This window comes from Uloborus diversus, chromosome 1 (assembly GCF_026930045.1).
Source record: "Uloborus diversus isolate 005 chromosome 1, Udiv.v.3.1, whole genome shotgun sequence".
NCBI classification, from domain to species: Eukaryota; Metazoa; Arthropoda; class Arachnida; order Araneae; family Uloboridae; genus Uloborus; species Uloborus diversus.
The window spans coordinates 111,041,916-111,063,003 of NC_072731.1; the positions used below are offsets into that span (position 1 = coordinate 111,041,916).

A 21,088-nucleotide genomic window follows, 5' to 3' on the forward strand; every position below is an offset into this window, starting at 1 on the left:
ACCGCAATGCATTCCTGCTCTGCAAGAAAAAAAAAAACGCTTAACAGCAGCACTTCGATTTCGTTCGGTTTTCTTGCCAAACATGCTTTACGCTTATCGCAAATCGACATTAACAGCCAGCTTTGAGAATACCTTTAGTTTTGATTTCATTTAAAATATTTCCTGGTGGTTATAAGTTGCAAACCATTGAATCAAAGTTTCTGAATTTAACGATAGTAGTTAATCTTTGAAGAAACTTCATCTAGGGCAGTTTTTTACGGGCTTTTCATTTAGACTTAATTCATAACTATACACAAATTTGTTCGTGTAGAAAAGAGCAATTTTATGACTCAAAATATGAATTTAGACCACCTTGGGTCGTTTTAAAATTCCAAAAACCCGCCTATATAAATTCCTAATTAACAATTTACCTTTTTGACAAATTTGGAAGAAATCCGACGAAAACTGGATTAATAGAAGGAACATACACACACACAAACATACATCCATTTTTATATATATAGATACATGTAGGGAAAGCCTTGACCACATCCCTCCCCTTTAAAAGATAAATTCCGAATGCGCTTTTATGCATTACTATGATTATTTTGCAATTTATTTGCTTTATTAGTACTTTTACTTCAGTTTTTTGACAGCCTGGAGCGACTTCTATTAAACCGAATTAGGTTATCGGTTATAGTTGAACCGAATTACTTAAAGATTCGACGTAAATCAAGGAATAGTATAAAGAAAATTTATACATTGCAAATTGGTTTCATAAAGATCATAGAACATTAAATTTCTGTTGCAAGAATGAAATAGATGAGGTTTTAATAAAAGTATTCTTATAATGCTGAAACAGTCGAAGATTGTACGTCAATATTGAATGCAATATTATTACCTTATTCATGTTTGTACTTTCTCTGCTATTAATGGGAAAAACACTGATCAAAAATTACACGCAATCCTTACTGTTGTAGATTTTATAAGTAAACAATATTTAAAAATTATAATTTAACGGTAGCATTCAAATTAAGTAGAACCATGAGTAGCATCAATGGACCCCTTGGGCTTCGTAGGTTGTAGTTCAAGAAACGATGTACAGCATCATTTCTTATATCTACGGCTTTCTCTTCAAACATGCTTTAACGCTCATCGCTAAGCGGCATTAACGGGCATCGTTCAGGATACGTTTTGTGTTGATTGTATTTGAAATAGCTCCTGGTGGTTATATGCTGATAACCGTTTTCATTTGGTTTGAACCAAGGTTCACAAACTTAACGATTAAAGTTAATCTTTGAAGAAACTTCATCTAGGGCAGTTTTTTACGAACTTTTCATTTAGACTAAATTCATAACTATACAAAAATTCGTTCGTGCAGAAACGAACAATTTTATGACTTAAAATATGAAATTAGACCTCTTTGGGACCTCTTTAAAATTCCAAAAACCCGCCTATATGAATTCCTGAGCAACAATTTACCTTTGTGCCAAATTTGGAAGAAATCTGACGAAAACTGTGGACTTGTATGAGGAACATACACACATACCCACACACCCAGAAACATACATCCATTTATATATATATAGATTTTGAGATCTACAACTTTGGTCTGAGGTACTTTTCGATAAAGCTTACCGTTTTTGAGAAAAATCCAAAAAAACTAAAATTTTGACCTTTTACCCCGAATAACTTTTTTAGCGCACATGGGATCGACGGGGACTTTTGGCACTTTATTTGTAATGCTTAGCCCAAGGTCTCTACAAAAATTTAGCTTTTCCGGAATTTTTGTTATTTCCATTGTCTAAATTGACCGGACTATGGTATTTACTGTAAAATAATGGGTTCGTTTCCAAAATTTTAAAAGTTTCTAAAAGAGCATGCTCAATAACATAGGATCTGACAATTTTTTAAATAATTTGTTTAAATTTAATATTTTTTAAAAATTAGTTTACTCGGTGCGCTTTCATTGTTTACGCTTCTGCCGATGACATCACAAATGATGAAATGCTATTCACTGTTGTCATTCAGCAAAATATTTAATTCGCATCTTTACTCACGTGTATTGGCAACGATATGGTTAAGTATTGGCAACGTAAGCGTGGAGCACAAAATATTTAATTCGCTACTTTTGACTGAGGGAAACGACACCATTATTGTTTATATGATTTGTTTTTATTTTCACTCTGAAGTTTTAATTAATGTATTCAGTTTTTTGCGGAGAATTCGAGTCCTTTATGTTTCTACTTAAAGATACGCGCAAACGATTTTTTTCGACAATGAAAATTATTTCTTTAGTTGACATTTTATTGTTTTTATTAATTTTTGAAATTACATTAATTCCTTTTTAAAATTATTTTTTGGCAACAAAGAAAAAATAAACGATTTTCTTAATTTTTTTTTTTTTTTTGATATGATGCATTTATTTTGTTGAGTTTGATAGTTTAATTTTTTTTTTCTTTTTGAAAGCGGCTCTTAATGGAACAAAATGTACTTGCTGCTTTGTTTAAAAATTGCTGCTACTTTATTTGTTCGTTTATTTATTTTTTACCCATCTAATTCTTTACATGAGCGAGACATATGTTTTTTCCAGAAATCGGCTTAAAATATTTAAAAAAATATGTAGTATAAATAATTTGCGATTTTAGCTAATTTTGAGGATTTTGATCAGATACTAGAAAGTCGATATTAGTATACGGGAAAGTAGGCTCGTTTACTCGTTTAGTTCTGGACGCACACTTCTTGTTATACTTTACCTCTGTTCTCTAACTTATCTAAACTTTACTTTTTAAGGCAAAGTTCATACGCTGGGTGAAAGATTAAGTCATCTTTCGTTATGGAAGAAGCAGTTTTCCTAGTGTCAATTTTTATGCATAAAGTGGTGGGCTGACGGCCTTTGTTCGATTTTGGAATTAGGTTCAAATATATATATATATATATATATATATATATATATATATATATATATATATATATATATATATATATATATATATATATATATATATATATATATATATATATATATATATATATATATATATATATATATATATATATATATATATATATTAGGGTGATCCTTATTTTTGAAGTTGCAGATATTTTACGTGACGCCCCCTCAATTTGTTCCATTGTACAAATATATGATCCTTGCAAAATTTAAAGTCAATCCATTAACACGTGCCCCTAGGGCCCCCTTCTTTAAGTTTCGAAGAAAAAATTGCGGATTTTCTCATTTTTATATAAAAATATTCTAACATTTTATATTTAAAGTAATTTTGAACCTCAATAGGTGCTGCTACTTCCAGACTGACCCTTCTCTCACTTTCATTCTGTAAAATTTAACATGTTACAGAGAATAAAATGCACACCTATGGCTTGGGTCAAGCGTACCGCTATTCTGCGCTTGTTCCAACCAAGCGGCAGGGGAACGTTTCTTCCCATCAAGATGGACACAAGGGATTCTATAGGCCAATAATGAATGACCTAGACCATTAATGAATGATCTCTGACAACAACAAATTGCCTCCTCCAGGCTTTGGGGGTATTGATTTACAAAATTCCCTGTGTATAATAATAGGTGTGGCAAATAGAGTCACAAGGTTTCAATGCTATAAATATAAGTAATTGCAATTATATTTTAATTCGCTGTTCTTTAGTTATAAACATACCTAAATGCTTATGCAATTTTTGGTTTTTAAAATATAAATTTTGAAAAATCCTGGATTACTCCTAACATAAAAATATACTGTATTAGCCATAGCTAAAATATAAATAAGAAATTTTTTTTCCAGATTTGAACAATGTAGAAATCTATACTTTAAATTTAATTTTCTTCTATTTCAGTACATAGTCCTTTATTATCATCAAATTCTTGCGATTCACAAGATTTAGAAACCGAAATTTTTTATCTATACTAACCTGTTGAACCTCTTTTCCATATCTGGTCTACCACGATGCAGAAAAGTTTGACAACTATTGATATCTGCTCGCCTTTCATCACTGTTTGACAAATGCATTATTAGGGACAAAGATGTTGTTCATTTATTTACATCCTATGTAGATGTAAATTTAAATCCAAATGACCTAGTGATCAATCGTGCATTCTTTAAGAGAGCAAAGGAAAATCTTCGAGAGGTAAAATTAAGTTTCATGAATTTAAATTTAGATTTTGTAGTTATTTACTTTAATACAAAGCTACATCCAGATGTAACTGGAAAAAGAACGCCGACAGGATTACCGCGATAGCTTCAGATCCTAATATTGAACAGCTACTCGGAATTCCTAAGATATTTCTTCAGTTGTATATGATAGCTCTTTATTGCTAACTGTTCTAGTTGTAGTGTTTGATACAACGACTTGCAATACCAACCGTATAAATTGTGCATGCAATTTTTTAGAGCAAAAACTGAACGGTGATATATTACTTTGGATTGCCATCATCATGCACTTGAAATCGTAGTGCAGAGTGTGTCCTTAAAGAAGTTCTTGCCTTTCTTAGTTCTAGATCGAATATTCAATTATTTAAGCACTTCAAAATTTTGTGGAAAGATCTTCATCATTCAGAACTTATAACATTTCAATCAAGTACACGTATCACTTAAATTCTAATAGACGAAGTTGATGACATATTATTGTTCGTAAAAAGCGGAATTGAGAAAGATTACAGAGAATTCTCATAACTTGTAATAATATTTCCTGATGAATTTTCTCCTGCAGGGATATGTTTTCGGCAACCTGGAGCTTAACCCTGAGCCACATGGGTGGCAAAAGGAATTTTTGTTTGAAAATTTTTATACTCAGGAAACAATTTAAATTGACCTTACATGAAAAGAAAGCCCTTCAATGCTGTTTTACAATTAAATGTTGTATGAAGATTGTTTCTCTCAGCAACCCAATCGAGGCTCCTTTGAATAATATAATGTCTGAAAAACTAGCAGCGTACAAAATGGCGACTAACATGCAGCAGAAGCAGTGATTGGAAAATTCATAAATCACTTTTAGTATTTAGGGGAACAACTAGTAGCTTTGTCCGTATTGGATGAAGGAATTAACTTTGAAGGTAGGAAAAGACTAGTCCAAAAAATTCTTGTGATACGGAAGACGTGTCTGATGACTGATTAATAAATTTCAGACAACAGTAGATGATTTGTAATCCTTTCTTAGTAAAGATCTTCCTCTTAATAGAATCAATTACGAGTCAATAAAACTATTTGATAAATTATGAATATTAAAAATTTTCTTCTTATTTGATCCTCATTCACGGCAAAATGAAGTAAGCTATTTAAAGGGAACAGAGATTGTTAAAATACTGAAAATTGTGAATGATACAACTGAAAGAGGAGCACAATTAATCGAAGAATTTCACAACTAATTTACCAAATATGAGTCACAAAGCAATTTATTTTACAGACCGTCCAAGACTATTGGAAAAAAAATACACGCTATTAAGAAAAGCGTACGATTAAGGAAAGCTTCTAAAGCATTATTTCATTCTTATTTAACGTAAAATCTTTAGATTTAAAATTAGTAATTAAAAAGATTAATTTTAGTGCTACCTCACTGTAAAAATATTTTGCAAACCTAGGAGAAACGATGTACTGGGTCTGAAGTAAAAACTAGAAGATTTGTGAGAAAATTATCAAAAGTGTTAAAGTTCAACGGCCTTAGGGGCACGTGTTATTATTGACCGGTCGAGTTAAAATTTTGCACTCGTTACTTTTTATTATAATGTCACAAAACTAGGGGGCGTCACTTGTTGAATTCCGAAAAAAAAAATTTCCCATATAAGTAAGGACCACCCTAATATATATGGTCCAGGTTGCCCGGATGACTAAGAAATGGCGTCAAGTTCCTTCAGAGCAACAATTTTTCAAATGCCATGTTACACTAAGTTATACTCTAGACTCTAAAAGATAATTTGTCTGGTGCCTAGTTTCTGGCTCCTAAGACATTTTTTACAATTTTTATTGGTCGTTTTCATCTCTCTGTGTGTGTGTGTTTGCGTGTTTATGGTAAGATAACGTCAGACTATATCAGTTTACAACTTACATGTTTTAGAAAATCGAACAGCTACTGGCGTTTTCTTTCCAATTCTGTCAAAAACATTCGCTTTCGTATAACGTGTGATATCATCCATGACTTCGAAATAACCAAAAGCTGTGTTTCCTTTAGTGTGGACGACCCGTTCCAATGTTTTTCTCCTATTTTTGTGAGAGAAAAAAGGTACAATTCGTTTATATACCCCATGTAATGGGGGCTTATATTCTATCTATCGCCAACATGAAACATGAATGAATAAAGGGTTCGCTACAATCTATAAAAAAACTAGTTATGTAAGTTTGAACTTTTAATTGTCTGAAGCATCAATGTTGTGCGAAAAGAATAATCAGCGCCACCTACCAATATCAAAGGTACTTTCAAGCGCAAAAAGATAGAATTTGGTGTTGATTTTACGTGTTGATTAATTTAGTATCACAGGGAACATAATCGAATTGTACCAAATTTTGTTAAGACATCAAAATAATTAAAATCAAAAATTTTTATTAATTAAGACAATAACATTTTGTAAGTGAAAGGAGAAACTAAGCAAAAAAAAAGTATTTAAGACGATTTGAATGAATCGTGTACATAGTGTTTAAACCGAAAGGATAAGGATAGACTTCCTGGAGTTATGTAAAAATGAATTGAAGCACAAGTAAAAAATGATAATGCTGGTTTCCATCGAGAGAAACAGAGTAGAATCTTCTATCACCGCTTTTTTGCCACCTGAAAACCTGAAAATTACTACATAATGTATTCGTTGGCAATCGAAAGATTTATTGGCGTGAAATGCATATGTAAATGTAAAGCAAAAGGATTAAGTGGACATTTTCAAGTTTTTTGAGTAACACGTTAAAGTCCTAGGTTGGCTTTCAGTTAAAAGTTTTTTTTTAAAATCATGCTGTACAGCAACACCTACCAAAGCTACTAGTACCATCTCTTTCCCCAAAACACAGGAGAGGTTCACCTACCATTTGTACTGGTTATCTCAAAGCTTTTGATTTTGGCACTTACATCCCTTTGCTTCGCACTTCCTCATTTATCGAGTAAACCAGCTAACAGTATTTTAGTGAAAGATGACATTAATCAAAGGCAAAAATAAATTTGTGCATCAATTTTCTAAACTTAATTTTTGAGTTTTGTAAGGTGCAAAATTTTTATTGGTGGAGAACTGCCCATAAAGTGCTTTAATTAGTACTGACTAAAACTTTTGTTATTCTTCGTCGATGCACATTTTCTATTTCGATGATTTCTTGAAAATTATCACTGATCTTATGCGACCACGTAAACTAATGTGATTCAAGCGAAATATTTACCTGTTGAACTGAGCAGCTGAATCAATGTACTGCAGGTCCTCCAACAACATTGGTCCCCTTGGGCCTGCTGTTAAAGCATTCCAGAGGTCGCCAATGGGCTTGCCTGATGTAGTTCGCCAGATGTCCTCTGTTATCTGGGGGAGACCGGGGTTAGTTGTTACAATTTTTTTCAATACTTTTTTTACGCTAAACTATTTCAATTATTTACAAGCGTGAAACTTTAAAATGCATCTAGACTGTTTAACATTCATAATATATTTTTTGAAAAATGATTAGAAGCCACTACTCCAAAATATTTCAAGTTTTTTGAATAGATGTAGATTGTAACAACTTACCCCACCACGGGGCATATTGTTACAGTACATGGGGTTAGTTGTTACATGAGATATATTTTGGTAATGAAACGAATTTTACACATTTTCTGGATTATTCTGTTAAATTTTAAAAATTCTTAACTATGTTAAAAATCAAAAACTGTTTGGCGTTACATATTTATTTCATAAATGACTTTTTCTTATAAACTATCATCATCATTATCATTGTCCGAATTAAAATTTTACAAGCACATAATTTATCAAACTTAGCACATCGGTCATGTGCCCATTTGTCACAAAAACGACATTGAAGCCCTTTAGTTGTTTTTTTTTTTTTTTTTTTTTTGGATTCTGAGCTCGGTTTAGAGCACTCTATACAGAACCAGTCTTCATCATCTTCATCCGAAGGATGCACTGTTTGGACACATCTTTTTGCATTTTTTTTCCTTTGTGTCTGTTGATTTCTTCTCTGTTAGACACAATTTCCTTTTCACAGATTTTGGTATCCCAGCTTCGGTTTGCAAACCATTTTTTACTGGTGTATCTGTTGAAGTGACGCTGACCTAAGGTTTCCACTTACGAACCGTCTTCACTTCTGCACTGCCCGCAGCGTTGGAGAAAGACCTATATACATTCGAATAATTCATTATTTATTACTATTATCATTGTTGTAATTATTATTATTATTTATTCAACCATACATATGAACAATAAATTAAATCATAGAATGAAAGAGATCAGAATTATTGTTATTATTATTATTATTATTATTATTATTATTACTATCGTCGTCCATATACAGTATTTTATATGAATTAAATCATGCAACAAAACAGGTCAGAAATACTACTTACCACCACTAGCACTTTACATCTTACTGCAGAATCTCTCTAGTGTCATGTAATTCATCGGCGTGCTTTCGTAATGAACTACCTGCAATTACTTCTTTAGTCACATCCAGGTATGTTTCTTTAGATGATTTGCCCCTGTCTGTCTTGTTTTTATAGTCCCCGACCATATCACATTTAAAAAGAAAACATAACGTATAAAGTAGCATTTAAAAAGTTAACAACTAACCCCAAAAAAATTGTAACAACTTGTCCCATACGACGCCATTTTAGCTCATGGCACATATTACTGGTATTGTATCTTTGTACAAAACTTTTAAATATGTTAGCACTTACATAAAAATGTAGGCTTTCACGTGGTATAGAAGTAAGATCGTTATCTGCAATGGCTTCGTCACAAATAGAAAAATATCAGCGGAAAGAAAAACTACTTCCAGACTCAAAAAACCGTTTTTCTTGAGCACTATCCGTGCTACTGACTGCAAGCACTCCAGTGATTGTCAGGGAATGCAGATGGGTGAGTGCTATCATTTACTGCAGGGAAAGTCAGTTTCTCCTAGCGGTTAATTTTAAATTCGAATGTAACAACTAACCCCGGTCTCCCCTACCTAATATAGTAATGATACGATTAAAAAAATGTTAAATGCGTGACACCTGGCACGCTTCGCCCTTCCACATCATTGCTTTAATTTTAAAAGTGATCTTTAGGATTCAACTTATAGTTACCAGCAGTGTTGTAGTTGCGGGGAACGTAAGGGGAAGGGGAGAAGGAATACCTACCCCGATTTTTTTTCCCCCGAGCAAACTTGGATAGCTTATTACTATCCTCACTTGACCAAATTTGATGATACCCTGATTTTTCAGATTACCATGACAACTGTTGTTTTTAACATTTCTTTAGAGGGAAATTTATGTCGTCATAGTTACAAATCGTCTGTGGTTATTCATGTTCTTTTCAGGGCTTAGCTCAAGCAGACTTCACATTAAAAAAAGTCGTTTTGTGTAAAATTACGTTTTTCAGAAGAAAAACAACTGAAAGGATGAACTCAAACAGCAAAACTTTGTTTGAAAACAAAATTTCCAAATTAATAATTTCCATCATTTAAGATTGATAAGAAATAAAAATACATGTAATGTTACACGCTGTAAATAATCTTTATGATAAGTGTACTGGTGGCAATCGGCCATAAAATCTTTATCTTTATTACCGCATCCTAATCAGTATTTCTTTTTTTATGGACATGCCTCGTATTAACTATTCTAGAAAATCACCAGTCATGATATGACGGGCGCAAATTTCTTGGCCATTTTCATTCCATTCCATCTGTAGAAACCAGAAACCCATCAATTAGGGTCCTATCACAATTCTTGATTACGAAAAACATAATCTGAATGCAAAACGTCGAAATTCAAACGACTTTTTTTTTTTTTAGTTTTGTAAAAATAGGGCAAATATAATATAGATCGGTTTTAAACCATTTTTTCTGTTAATAAGTTCCCCCAAACGCCAAGGTGAGTCATTCTTCCCCAAATATTTTATTACAATTACTGTTTTAGTTGCCCGTGATTAAGAAAATAAAAAGAAGTCTACTCACCAATAAGTCCTTAGCACTTGCATTGAGGCAAACGGATCCTGAAAACAAACGAGTAATTGCTTTTTTTTAGTTAAAGTTTCAACGTAGTAACTTTGAATCTCTCCCCCCGAGAAAAAAAACAACCTTTTTTGTGGAGAGGGACGAACGCTGCTGTCATGAAGCAATACAGCGATTAAAATTCCACAAATTAAACGAAATTATTTCACAGTCAAATAAGAGTTGTGAATTCCTCCGTTATGATGAAATATTATTTGCCGATGACACAAATTAATTTGAGTAGGTTAAGGAAAATAACATAATCAGTGGTAAAATTCATTTTGCTTGTTCTCTTACTTGTTGTATAGTTGTTTTTGTTTGTTAGCTGTGAAAAATATTTTTCAATGAATCTGGTGGAAATACTATTATAACGAAGAAACATACAAATTAATTAGCATGCATGTGTTTCAGTGTTACAGGAAACTCCTTCTCCAGGAGAAAAAAAAAAGTTAATTATAAATACCTAAATTATAAATACACTAGTAGTACCTGCACGGTTTTGCCCGTAATAGAAAAATTAAAAGGTCTTTTGGTTCGCCTGTATATTTACAAATAATGTATGGTGAATTTTCTCGCCAATTGGATTGTCCAAAGGTTACGGTTCCACGTTATGATAATTTCGTAATTTACTCGTCCATTTTATGATAATTTTGTTCTTAAAATTGGAATAGAAAAAGAACCACATCGAAATTTCAAAAAATCGCTTCGAGGTGCACACAGGTACAAACTAACTTTGTGCCAAATTTCATGAAAATCGGCCGAACGGTCTAGGCGCTATGCGCGTCACAGAGATCCTGACAGACAGAGGGACATTCAGCTTTATTATTAGTAAAGATTTCTGTTGTTGCGGCAGCCGTTGTGTCGGACTATTTCTTGAGTACGCGCATCAAACGCTCAATAATCAAAATCTATTCGATGGAAAATTGCGTGACGAACGCGCAAACTTCTTGGCTGGGGGGCAAAGTTACTCATTGACTAGAAAATGTTGTGTTTGTTTACAAGTTGGCCATGTTCATTTATAAGGTTTATTGCACCACTTTTTATATTTTTTATTTAGACTCTCGAAAAAAGCTGAAGCAGAACCATACAAATTCACCGAATTTTTCCCCAATAATAAAGTACACAAATCAACAAAATGCTTTTTTCCTCCTGTTATGCACCAAATTCTTCAGTTTTTAGCCATGAATTTATGAAAATGAAATGATTGTTTAGACTACCTTACTTTTGTAAGTATGGGATGGGGCTCGGAAAATAACCTTGTAGTAGTTTTAGGGTTTCCGTTACATTGAGAAAGTTTAATTATGGAAATACAGTGAAAGAAATGGCAAAAATGAAATTTCTGTCCAAAGGCCGGCGGACCGGCCCTGACCCGCAAAAAAAAAAAAAAAAAAAAATCAACGGTTTTCAGATATTTTTTCTTGTTCACGTTAAAAAATGTTCCTGACTCAAAAAAAGAAAAAAAAATCATAATAAAAATAACATTCTATGTGACATCTTTTCCGTCAAGTTTGTTATTAATTTTTGTATTTTTCTGTGATTTTTCAGCAATGTTTGTTGCTTCTGTATAATTATTACAATACTTACTTATCTTATCCTTTACATTTCAATATTGTTTATAATAGTTCTTTAACACCGAGTAAAGGTTTATTAATTCATTTGTTGATATTATTATGTTTCGTAAAAAAGGAAAAGAAACCGAGTCGCTCGCAAATGTTTTTCACAAGTATATAACGGTCCTCGATTTGACAATTTTTTCTTGCAAAAAAAAAAAAAAAAAAAGGAAGGAAGAAAAAAGCAAGGGAAACTCTCATCCGTTCGTAAACAAAATTCGCATGTTGTAAAGAGTCCGCAAATGTAAGAGGTTTTTTTTTTTGCTAAAATGAAAAGAAAAGAAAAAGGAAGACGAAAAAAGAAGGGAAAAAACATCGCATGTCCACGAAAATTCTTAAAAGCTCTTGCCGGTCTGTAGGAGATTGAGAAACGTTGCTCCAATTTTTTTAAGGATAGAATGAGGCCATTGAGGTCCCCGAAAACAACCGTATGGTTTTAAGTTTTCCGTCAGATTGAGAAAGTTTGAATGGAACTTAATTGTGCTAACTTTTGGGAGTCAAAGTATTGTTAAGGAATGTCTTACCTTCTGTATTTATAGAGCTGACAAACAAAATCATAGCAGATAGTGTTAAATATGATATCATTGCAGAGCAATGCGAGATCATCCCTGCAGATGTAAAACGATTTGAGAGATAATTTTGTTGAACGGAAGGTCACTGGGACTGTGGAGAAACAGCTGCTGTGCAAATGATAAAATCCCCGAAGTGTAATGTTTAAACAACTCAGGCGTTAAATCGAGTCCGTGTTTTAAATAGCACTTTCAAGTGAAATTTAAAACCAGCTATGCAATCGTTTTTGCTTAATAAGCATCGAAATGGCATGGAACAGTTTGTACGTTAGGCTGGGAAGAAAACGATTTCAGAACTAAAAATTGCTTTCATATAACGTTCATTTAATACTTGATGATTAAATATCATCCGAAACTCTGAAAGGCTTTGATTTAAGTAGAAATTTTTGCAGTTAAAGATCGTTTGATCGTGTGGAACATTGTCATTGGATGGCAAAAATTCTTTCAATTAGTAACTCGTATTGTTTTCAAAATAAAATAATATTTAGTGGAATTTCAGATGTACAATTTTTTATACGACTCTTCCATGATAAGTAAATATTCAGCACTTTCTTTTATTTTAGCTATTTAGCAATTTGTCTGCTTTCCCCTTGTTATCTTTCCATGTACTAAGATGATGTTGAATGTTTACGTCTAAGAGCTGATAATTGTATTGTAAGTTAAGTAATATTCCTCGTCAGAAAACCCCTTGAATTGTGCAATACGGAAGAAAAATAAAGAGGTAGCAATTTAAAGAGCACGATATGAAACATTTTTTGACAATTAAATTATTTACCCTAGTCTTCCCTTATCAAAGCATAAAATCTTTGAGTCTGCATAGTTAAGTCTGCCTTACACATCTTGAGAAGAGTTCTTCAAATTAAAACTTAATGATAAGTGGAAGGTACCACGCGACTTCACCGTCTGCATGTGGCAGGACATCCATCTGCGAAGCGTGAAAAAGATGTCTTCTGGCAGAAAATACCTAAATTTGTCGACTTTTCTTAAAACTTGTGGCAGACTTACAGAATTCATATTTCGGTAACGGAGAGATGATGGTAAATAATTTATGCGTCCAAAACGCATTTTATTTCGTTCGTTCAATTGCTGCTTATTTAGATTTTTTTTTTTTCAATATTGTACTATCGCAGCTTTCTAGTTAGATGAAGGAAAAAGTTTGCACAAAAATTGAGATGCTTCCTTCTTGCCAGGGCTGTGGAGACGAAATCGGACTGGTTCTGGGGTAAAGGAGCCGGTGTCCGTCATTTTCCCCTTAATAAGTCCGTAATAGTTTATGGGCCGAGCGCAAATATCGTTCAAGCTCGTTTACCAATCTTAGGGACTACGTGAACTTGCTTGAAATCTATTATGAATGATGAACTCAATAGAAAAATACAGTGTTCTTACGCTGGAACTGTCTCATTAAGTTTTAATTAGTAATTGAAATAGGAACTATGTTCCGTGAACTGTTAACACTTACACAAAAAAATTGTCTCTAAATGGCACTATTAAACAATATATTTATAATCTAAAAATTTAATAAACAGTTTTTCAACCGAAATTTTACTGTTTTACTCAATTTTTCGTTGCAAAATCTATTAATACGTTTTAAATTACTTACTTTTGTTTAGTAATTTTGTAACTAAAAGGAAATCAAAAATTGTATCAATTCGCAGCTCTGAATGATATTAATCTCAAGATTTCGTTTATTACACTAGAGCCAGAGCACATAGGCATTGTTAAGTATAAAATATTAGAAGGCTCTTTACTTCACAAAAAAGATATTAATGAATCATCAAATAGCAATAATTGACATTCAAAATCTTAAGAACATAAACAACTTTAACAGATGCCAATTCGCAACTCCAGAGCTCGAATACACTACCTTGCGATGATTTACAATACTACCGAAAAAGGTAAAATATTCAATTCCACGTGTTTTCTTTGGGGTAAATTACAGGCTTCAGACAGTTTATGGTGTAATGCAATTTCAGAAGAATAGAGAAAAAAAAAAGCTTTCCACAAACACGATGAAAAATTACTGTAATTCATTAAGCGTCAAAGCAAGTTATAAGTTACGGCATTTGTTTGTTTTACCTTTTTCATTCGCCATTAGACAGTGACTGCAGCGCACCCTATAGTTCATTGGAGTTGCAGATACATGTTTAAAAAATATTATAAAATTAAACATTAGCAGACGATAAATTAATTCGCAACTCCAACAAACTATAGGGGGCACTGCATGCACGGTCTAATGGCGGATGGAAAAGGTAAAACAAACGCACGCCGTAGCGTAGAAAATGCTAATAAGGCTAGTACTTTTTGTTTGTATGCATGAATTTTTTGTTTTGTTCTTCTTAAATTAATTTTTAAAGTCTTGTGGATATTCTGCTCTACGTAGAAAGAATTGAGAATTCAAGAAGCATTACTAAATGGAAGAAATTAATGCGAATTTCGTAATTTGTAGTTGTAAGTAGCCATTTCCACGATGTTGAATTCGATACTTATCAATTCTTGATGGAACTACATTTTCATTGTGACCATATTAAGAACACTATAAATATTTCATGTAACAAAACCTATGTTTACCAATGTTATCAAAAGAGGAAGATGATACTTCTTGGTCTTATTTGGCTAGTGCTAATTGTTTTACATTTGTAGCTGAGTTATTTCTCAAATTGCCGAATCGGTTAATTTTATTTTTTTCTTTTTCGTATGTTTCTAATTTCTGAATTAGGATCTAATTCTGTCATGCATCATTAATAAAATTCTCACGGATACATTGTGGTAGTTTTCTTTTTAATTGGTCTTCCATTATTTACAAATCGAATGGGGTTGTTTCCTTCAGTCAAAAGTAATACTTTTTGTCACTGAAATTGATAGAATAAGCAAAAAAAAAAAAAAAAACATAGACCCAGAAAATATTTTCATTTCCCCAACAGTTATTTTTAAATTAGTTTTTTAAAACGTCCGATTTTTCAAACAAGGTGTGGTCTTGATGACGTCACAAATGATGCTCTTTGGCGCATCTTTCTATCGCGTTGCACGTTATGATAATCAAGAAGCGAATTAAAATTGCGTTCTACGCTTGCTATCAACCATATCGTTGCCGATACACGTGAGTAAAGATGTGAATTAAATATTTTATTCTGTGAATGGCAACACTGAATGGCATTTCATCATTTGTGAAGTCATCGGCAGAATGTTTAAACGAAATACTTTAAATGTTGCAGTAAAATAAGGTTAGTTAAATTATTTATTTTGAAACTAGACGGAGATGTAAGTCCTAATTTTTCGTCTAATATTATCAAATCCTTCTTTTGAGCTTAAGATTTAAAAAAAAAAAAAAAAAAAAAAAAAAACATATATTCTTACAAATTTAGACAAAACAATAAAAACCTTTTACCTAATATAACTTTATACGCTTTCAAAAAAAAAAAAAAAAAACTTCAAATAGACGAGCATATTTGTTCATAATTTCATGCAAATGCGAAGTTTGTTAATCCAGAATTTACTTGTGTTTACGCTTTCGCCATTTACTACAACCAACTCACTTTTTAGAGGGAAATAATGAAAACTAACATTATTTTGAGAAGCTCGAAAATACCATTAAGAGACGAAACAATTTCAGTTGAAGAAAGCAATCTAAGACACATCGAATGCGTTAATTAGTACTCATAACAAACTGCCTATGTTTACCAATAGACACACGTGAAACGCAATGTTTTACCTTTTTCTTTAATTTTATAAATCACCGCAAGGTAGCGTATTCAAGCGCTTCAGTTGCGAATAATTAAAAAGTATATTTCACTAAGATATTAAATGTTTTATCTTTTCCTTTTTTAATAATATTGCTTTTCGATTATAGACGATATTTTGAGTTCATTTTTAGCCTACTTTCTCGTCAAAGTAAAAGAAAACAAATAAGGACACGAAAGGTGGTTTAATGGGCTAAGGTTAATGTATCGTAAAAATATTGCTTATTACAAAAGAAGTAAAAAAAAAATAGGTAAAATAATTAAAATAAATATCAAGTTCGAAAGTAGGGTTTTGAGATGGGGAAAATGTGTGTCTGTCGATCGACCTATGTGATACCCCTCCCACACCCTCCCCCGAAAAAAAGAAAATTTTTGAACAAATTTGTTTCAATTCAAACAAACTGTTTTTTTTTTTTTTCTTTTTGAAATGACACCTCATTCTGGTATTTCATTTTTTGATTTGAATAATTTTTCGTTCAACTTTGAATAGATCAAAACATTTAATATTAACGCGTGCAGGAAAAATTTAAGGCAAATATAAAATGCGAACTTAAAGGCGGATTTGTTTAAGAAAAACTTTGTTGGAAAAAAAATCTTGATGAACATTTTTACAAAAGATTTTTTTTAAATTAGCCATTTTAAGGGCATTTTTTCGTTAGTTTATTGTTTTTAACATTAACGACAACGCGAAAAGTTATTTTATGTCACCAAAAATTCAAAAAATGAAGTAGATCCTTAATACATTTTCTGTTTTTGGTGACAAGAAATATAAAAGAAAGTTATAAATACAGAAATACCATATCTCGTTGACTTGACATTGAAGAAAGTCAGAGGTAAATATGACTGAATCAAAATGAAATGAACTTAAAGCGCAAATGTTTTTACCAGGGCTTCGAAGCTGGAGGGAGAAAGAACCAATTCCAGATTCTGACTCCTACCATATACCCTCGTTTGTGCACTAACTATCAAGCAAATTAGCTATCCATAGGCGTCGGAAGCGGGGGAGCTGGGGGAGCTTGAGCTCCCTCTATAATATTTCAGACTGGCTCAGCTCCCCCGGAAAAATTCTAACCGTATTCGGAACTCCAGCGCTCGAATACGCTACCTTGCGGTGATTTACAAAACTGCAAATGAAGCGTTCCACGTGTGTCTGTTGACGTAAACACAGGCAGTTTGTTCTGAGTATTTATTAACGCAATCGATGTGTCTTAGTTTGCTTTCAGCTACAGAAATTAATTCGACCCTTAGTAGTATTCTCGAGCTCCTCAAAATAATGTAAGTTTTCATTATTTCCTTAATAATAGGTGAAAGCGAAAATACTGGATTAACAAACTTGGATAACGTTATACAAGGTAAAAAATTTTATTGTTTTGTATGAATTCGTAAGAATATGGGTTTTTTTTAAATCTTAAATTAATTAAACTTACCATATTTTACAGCAGCATTTAGTTGGAATGGACAGTATGCAAAATATTTTCTTGAATATATTATCGTAGAACAAAATGAATAACCGAGAAAGAATTTACTTTATTCCTTTTATTCTCAGCTGAAAGGTATCGCCAAATTTGTTTAGGGTTATATAGTTTTGGTATTGTGCGAGCAAAGTAGCCTTGGCGAGATTTCGCGTTTTTAGTTAAACCATTTTTAATTTTTATCATGAGTGGAATAAAATGGTAGTAAGATTACAGAATTCGATAAGTGAAAGGAAATAATGGTCAATCAACTGAAAAGAAAACTACAACCATATATCCGTGAGAATTTTGTTGATGATTTGCATAACATGACACAATTAAATCGTAACTCAGAAATTAGAAAAATCGAAACAGAAAATTTTTAAATTAACCGATTCGGGAATTCAAGAGAAATAACTCAGCTACAAATGGAAAACAAGTGCTAGCCAAAGCAAAGCAAAGAAGTATCATCTTCTTTTTGTAATAATTTGTAATGTCATATTAAATTTTCTAGCATTAATTGTTATTCTTGTCAGGCCACAATTATTATTTAGTTTTATCAAGAATTGATAAATATCGAATTCAACATCGTGAAAATGGCTGCTTAGAACTATGAACTACGTACTTTGCATTAATGTTTGACGTTTAGTAATGCTTCTTGAATTCTCATTTCTTTCTACGTGGGCCAGAATATCCACAAGACTTTGAAAATTAATTTAAAAAGAATAAAGCGAAAAAATCATACGTACGAACAAAAATCACAACACTTTTAGCATTTTCTTCGTTACCATGTGCGATTGTTTTAGTTTTCAATTCCGCCATTAGACAGTGACTTCAGTGCCCCCTATAGTTCGTTGGAGTTGCGAATAGCTTTTTTCAGACATTGTCTACCTCAAACCTGATTTCAAAAATGAGTTCTACCTTTTTTTAGGAATTTCCACATAATAACCAACAAAGAAAAGCGAGAGATGGAGTGGTCAGTACGGTCAGTACATTTGGGTTTCCCTCTTTTCAAACCTCTCGATTCCCGAAAGAAAAGTATTAAAGACAAGTTATCTACATAGGGGTGTTTTCCGCCCTCTCCACTTTGAGCTCGTCTTTCGCAAGTGTATTATACATTACACTGTAGCTCAGTTTATGTTCTTAGTTTTGCATGCCATTTGTATCTCACACTTTCACTAAAAAGAGATAATCGTGAGCCAGTTTTGTATTTAAATATGAAGGTGCTCCAGACACGTATCAAAAAGAAGGTTTCTAAGGTAAACAACTTACTCAGTTTTAGCTTTACAGAGACTTATCTCATTTTAAATAATCTGACCTTCCGGACGCTATCTAAAGAATCTCCGGCGAATCCTTTTAAATTCGTTGATTAAAACAAACTTGCAAAATATGAAACGAAAGTTAAATTAAAATACTGAGTGGTCATATAATATTTTTGTTTATTGCAATTATCAAAAAAAAGAAAAGAAAGAAAGAAAAAAAAAACAATGCTGAGGAAGAAAAGTCTTTTATTTTTTTCATTTCTTCGTAAAAAGTTCAGCCCCGACCAAAGAAAAATCTTTGGTCGAGGGGGGGGGGATTATGATCTTATGTTTCGGGTGTTAAATTACACGTTTCGATCAAAACATACGATCAGATTGCGAAAATATCATTATTCAATGGTCTATCGAAACCAAAAGTGATCTTCTGTCATGTGACATAGACTAAAAGCCTGATATACATATTCTTCGAACAAATTTTTAAAATTCTATAAAAATTATATTTATTATTTTTGATTAAAAATATTGTCAGGAGAAACAACCTAAATCAGCAACATACCCAGAAATTACTCTTGCGGATACATATCATTGCTGTGATAAAACACACACACACACACACACACACACACACACACACACACACACACACACACACACACACACACACACCTACACACACAATTTCCAGAACTATCCCACGGTAGAAACTAAAAAAAAAACCTTTTTATCCATTATTTTGTTATATTTAAACCGTGAGGGATTGATTTTTTCATGAAGTTAAAAATTTGCAAAGATAAATATAATTTTAAGAATTCTAAGGTACTACGACACAGAAACAAAAATTCTCACTAATCAAAATCGGTGAAATCTCCATTAGAATATTTATGAAAAAAAAAAAAAAAAAAAAACTTTAATAATTGTAAACACTGTTACGATGCGGTGCGAGTATATTGAAAACAATTTTTTTTTTAAACATTTAGACTTTATGAAGTTACATTTCTTCTTCTTTTTTTGTGTTCTCAAAATTAAGCGGTTTTTTTTTTTTGTCACAGATATGTTTTCAGGCTAAAAAATGCATGTGGAAGAGAGCACTCGAGCACCCCTCAAACTGTTTGAGGTTCTGGGAAACTTTTTCATATCCATTTTCACGATTAAAAATGTTCCTTTTCACTTATTATTCTTAGAAAAAAGCACCAACAATATTTCATAGTTTCTCTGAAGCACTTTTACTAACATTTATCTGAACTATACAACGAACGTTTTGTTTAAACACATTTCAGGCGCACTGTTTCTCTTCTCCTCTGTTTCTAGTTCTCATAAAAGAAAGTCTTCTAAATGCCACGCTGCAAAAGCCCTCCCCTACCTCCTAAATTATTAAGAAGCGTTGCAATGTTCGTTTTTAGAGAGCGATTTCCTGAAAATTCCCGGAAGAGAACCCATGACTGAACACCTTGCCCTCCACAACATGGTAGATTATATAATATTCCGTTCAATTTCAAAACATTGCTATGCCTCTAACATTAACAAATATGATCTATCTCGAATAATTTTCGGAGAGCGACACCCGAAACTCCTCTCTGATATCAAAAAAGAAGGATGAAAATTCAGTTTTTAAAACTACAATTTCTAAAACTTTAAGGAGAAGGAATCTTTTCCAATAACCTCATTGAGGAACGCTCTCTAAGACTTCAGTTTCTAAAAAATTCCAGAGAGCCCTAGAACCTCCCCCTTTCCCTGACATCATTCAAGACTGTCTTCAATTGCGTTTTTAGAACTTCAATTTTGAAATATTGGGAAAGAGATGTAAATCGATCGAGGACAATCCCTGAGTCATATCATTTTTCCTAACGTGATAAATATGGTCTGAATTCGCGTTTTAAAGACATAAATTCGAAAATTTTCCAGGGAGGGCATTCCAACTTTTTCTCTCCTTAGCACTACCAAAGACCGTCTAAAACTACGTTTTTAGAACTAAGATTTCAGAAATTTTCTGGGGCTAAAGCCCCAGGACCCCCCTATTGATATGTGCTCATCTTCGAGAACGGACCGACCGCCTTCCAAAAAAACCTGAAGTTTTATCACCTCATTATCTCCATATACTATTGAGGCGGTGAGAAGCAAGAGGATGTAAATAGCAAAATTAAAAATTTGGAGATAACCAGTACAAATAGTAGATGAACCTTTCCTCTGTCTTGGGGTGAGAGATAAAAACTAGTAGCGCTGGTTGGTGCTGCTGTACAGCATGATTTAGAAAAAATATTAATGAAGACTTACCTGAGACGTTATCTTTAAACGCGTTTTACTCAAAACTTGAAGATGTCCACTAACA

General features: G+C 32.6%; 1 protein-coding gene across 1 annotated transcript in view; it reads right to left on the bottom strand.

Moving 5' to 3' along the window:
- Positions 1 to 12,381, bottom strand: part of LOC129232077 (catalase-like) — a 66,731-nt gene extending 54,350 nt beyond the window's left edge. The window contains exons 1-4 of the mRNA XM_054866343.1: positions 12,268 to 12,381; positions 10,098 to 10,135; positions 7,341 to 7,474; positions 6,034 to 6,185 (exon numbers count right to left, since the gene is read on the bottom strand). Of these exons, the coding sequence (XP_054722318.1) occupies positions 6,034 to 6,185; positions 7,341 to 7,474; positions 10,098 to 10,135; positions 12,268 to 12,349 (406 nt within the window). The 5' untranslated portion in view covers positions 12,350 to 12,381. The remainder of the gene's footprint in view (positions 1 to 6,033; positions 6,186 to 7,340; positions 7,475 to 10,097; positions 10,136 to 12,267) is intronic.
- Between the last annotated feature and the right edge of the window lie 8,707 nt (positions 12,382 to 21,088).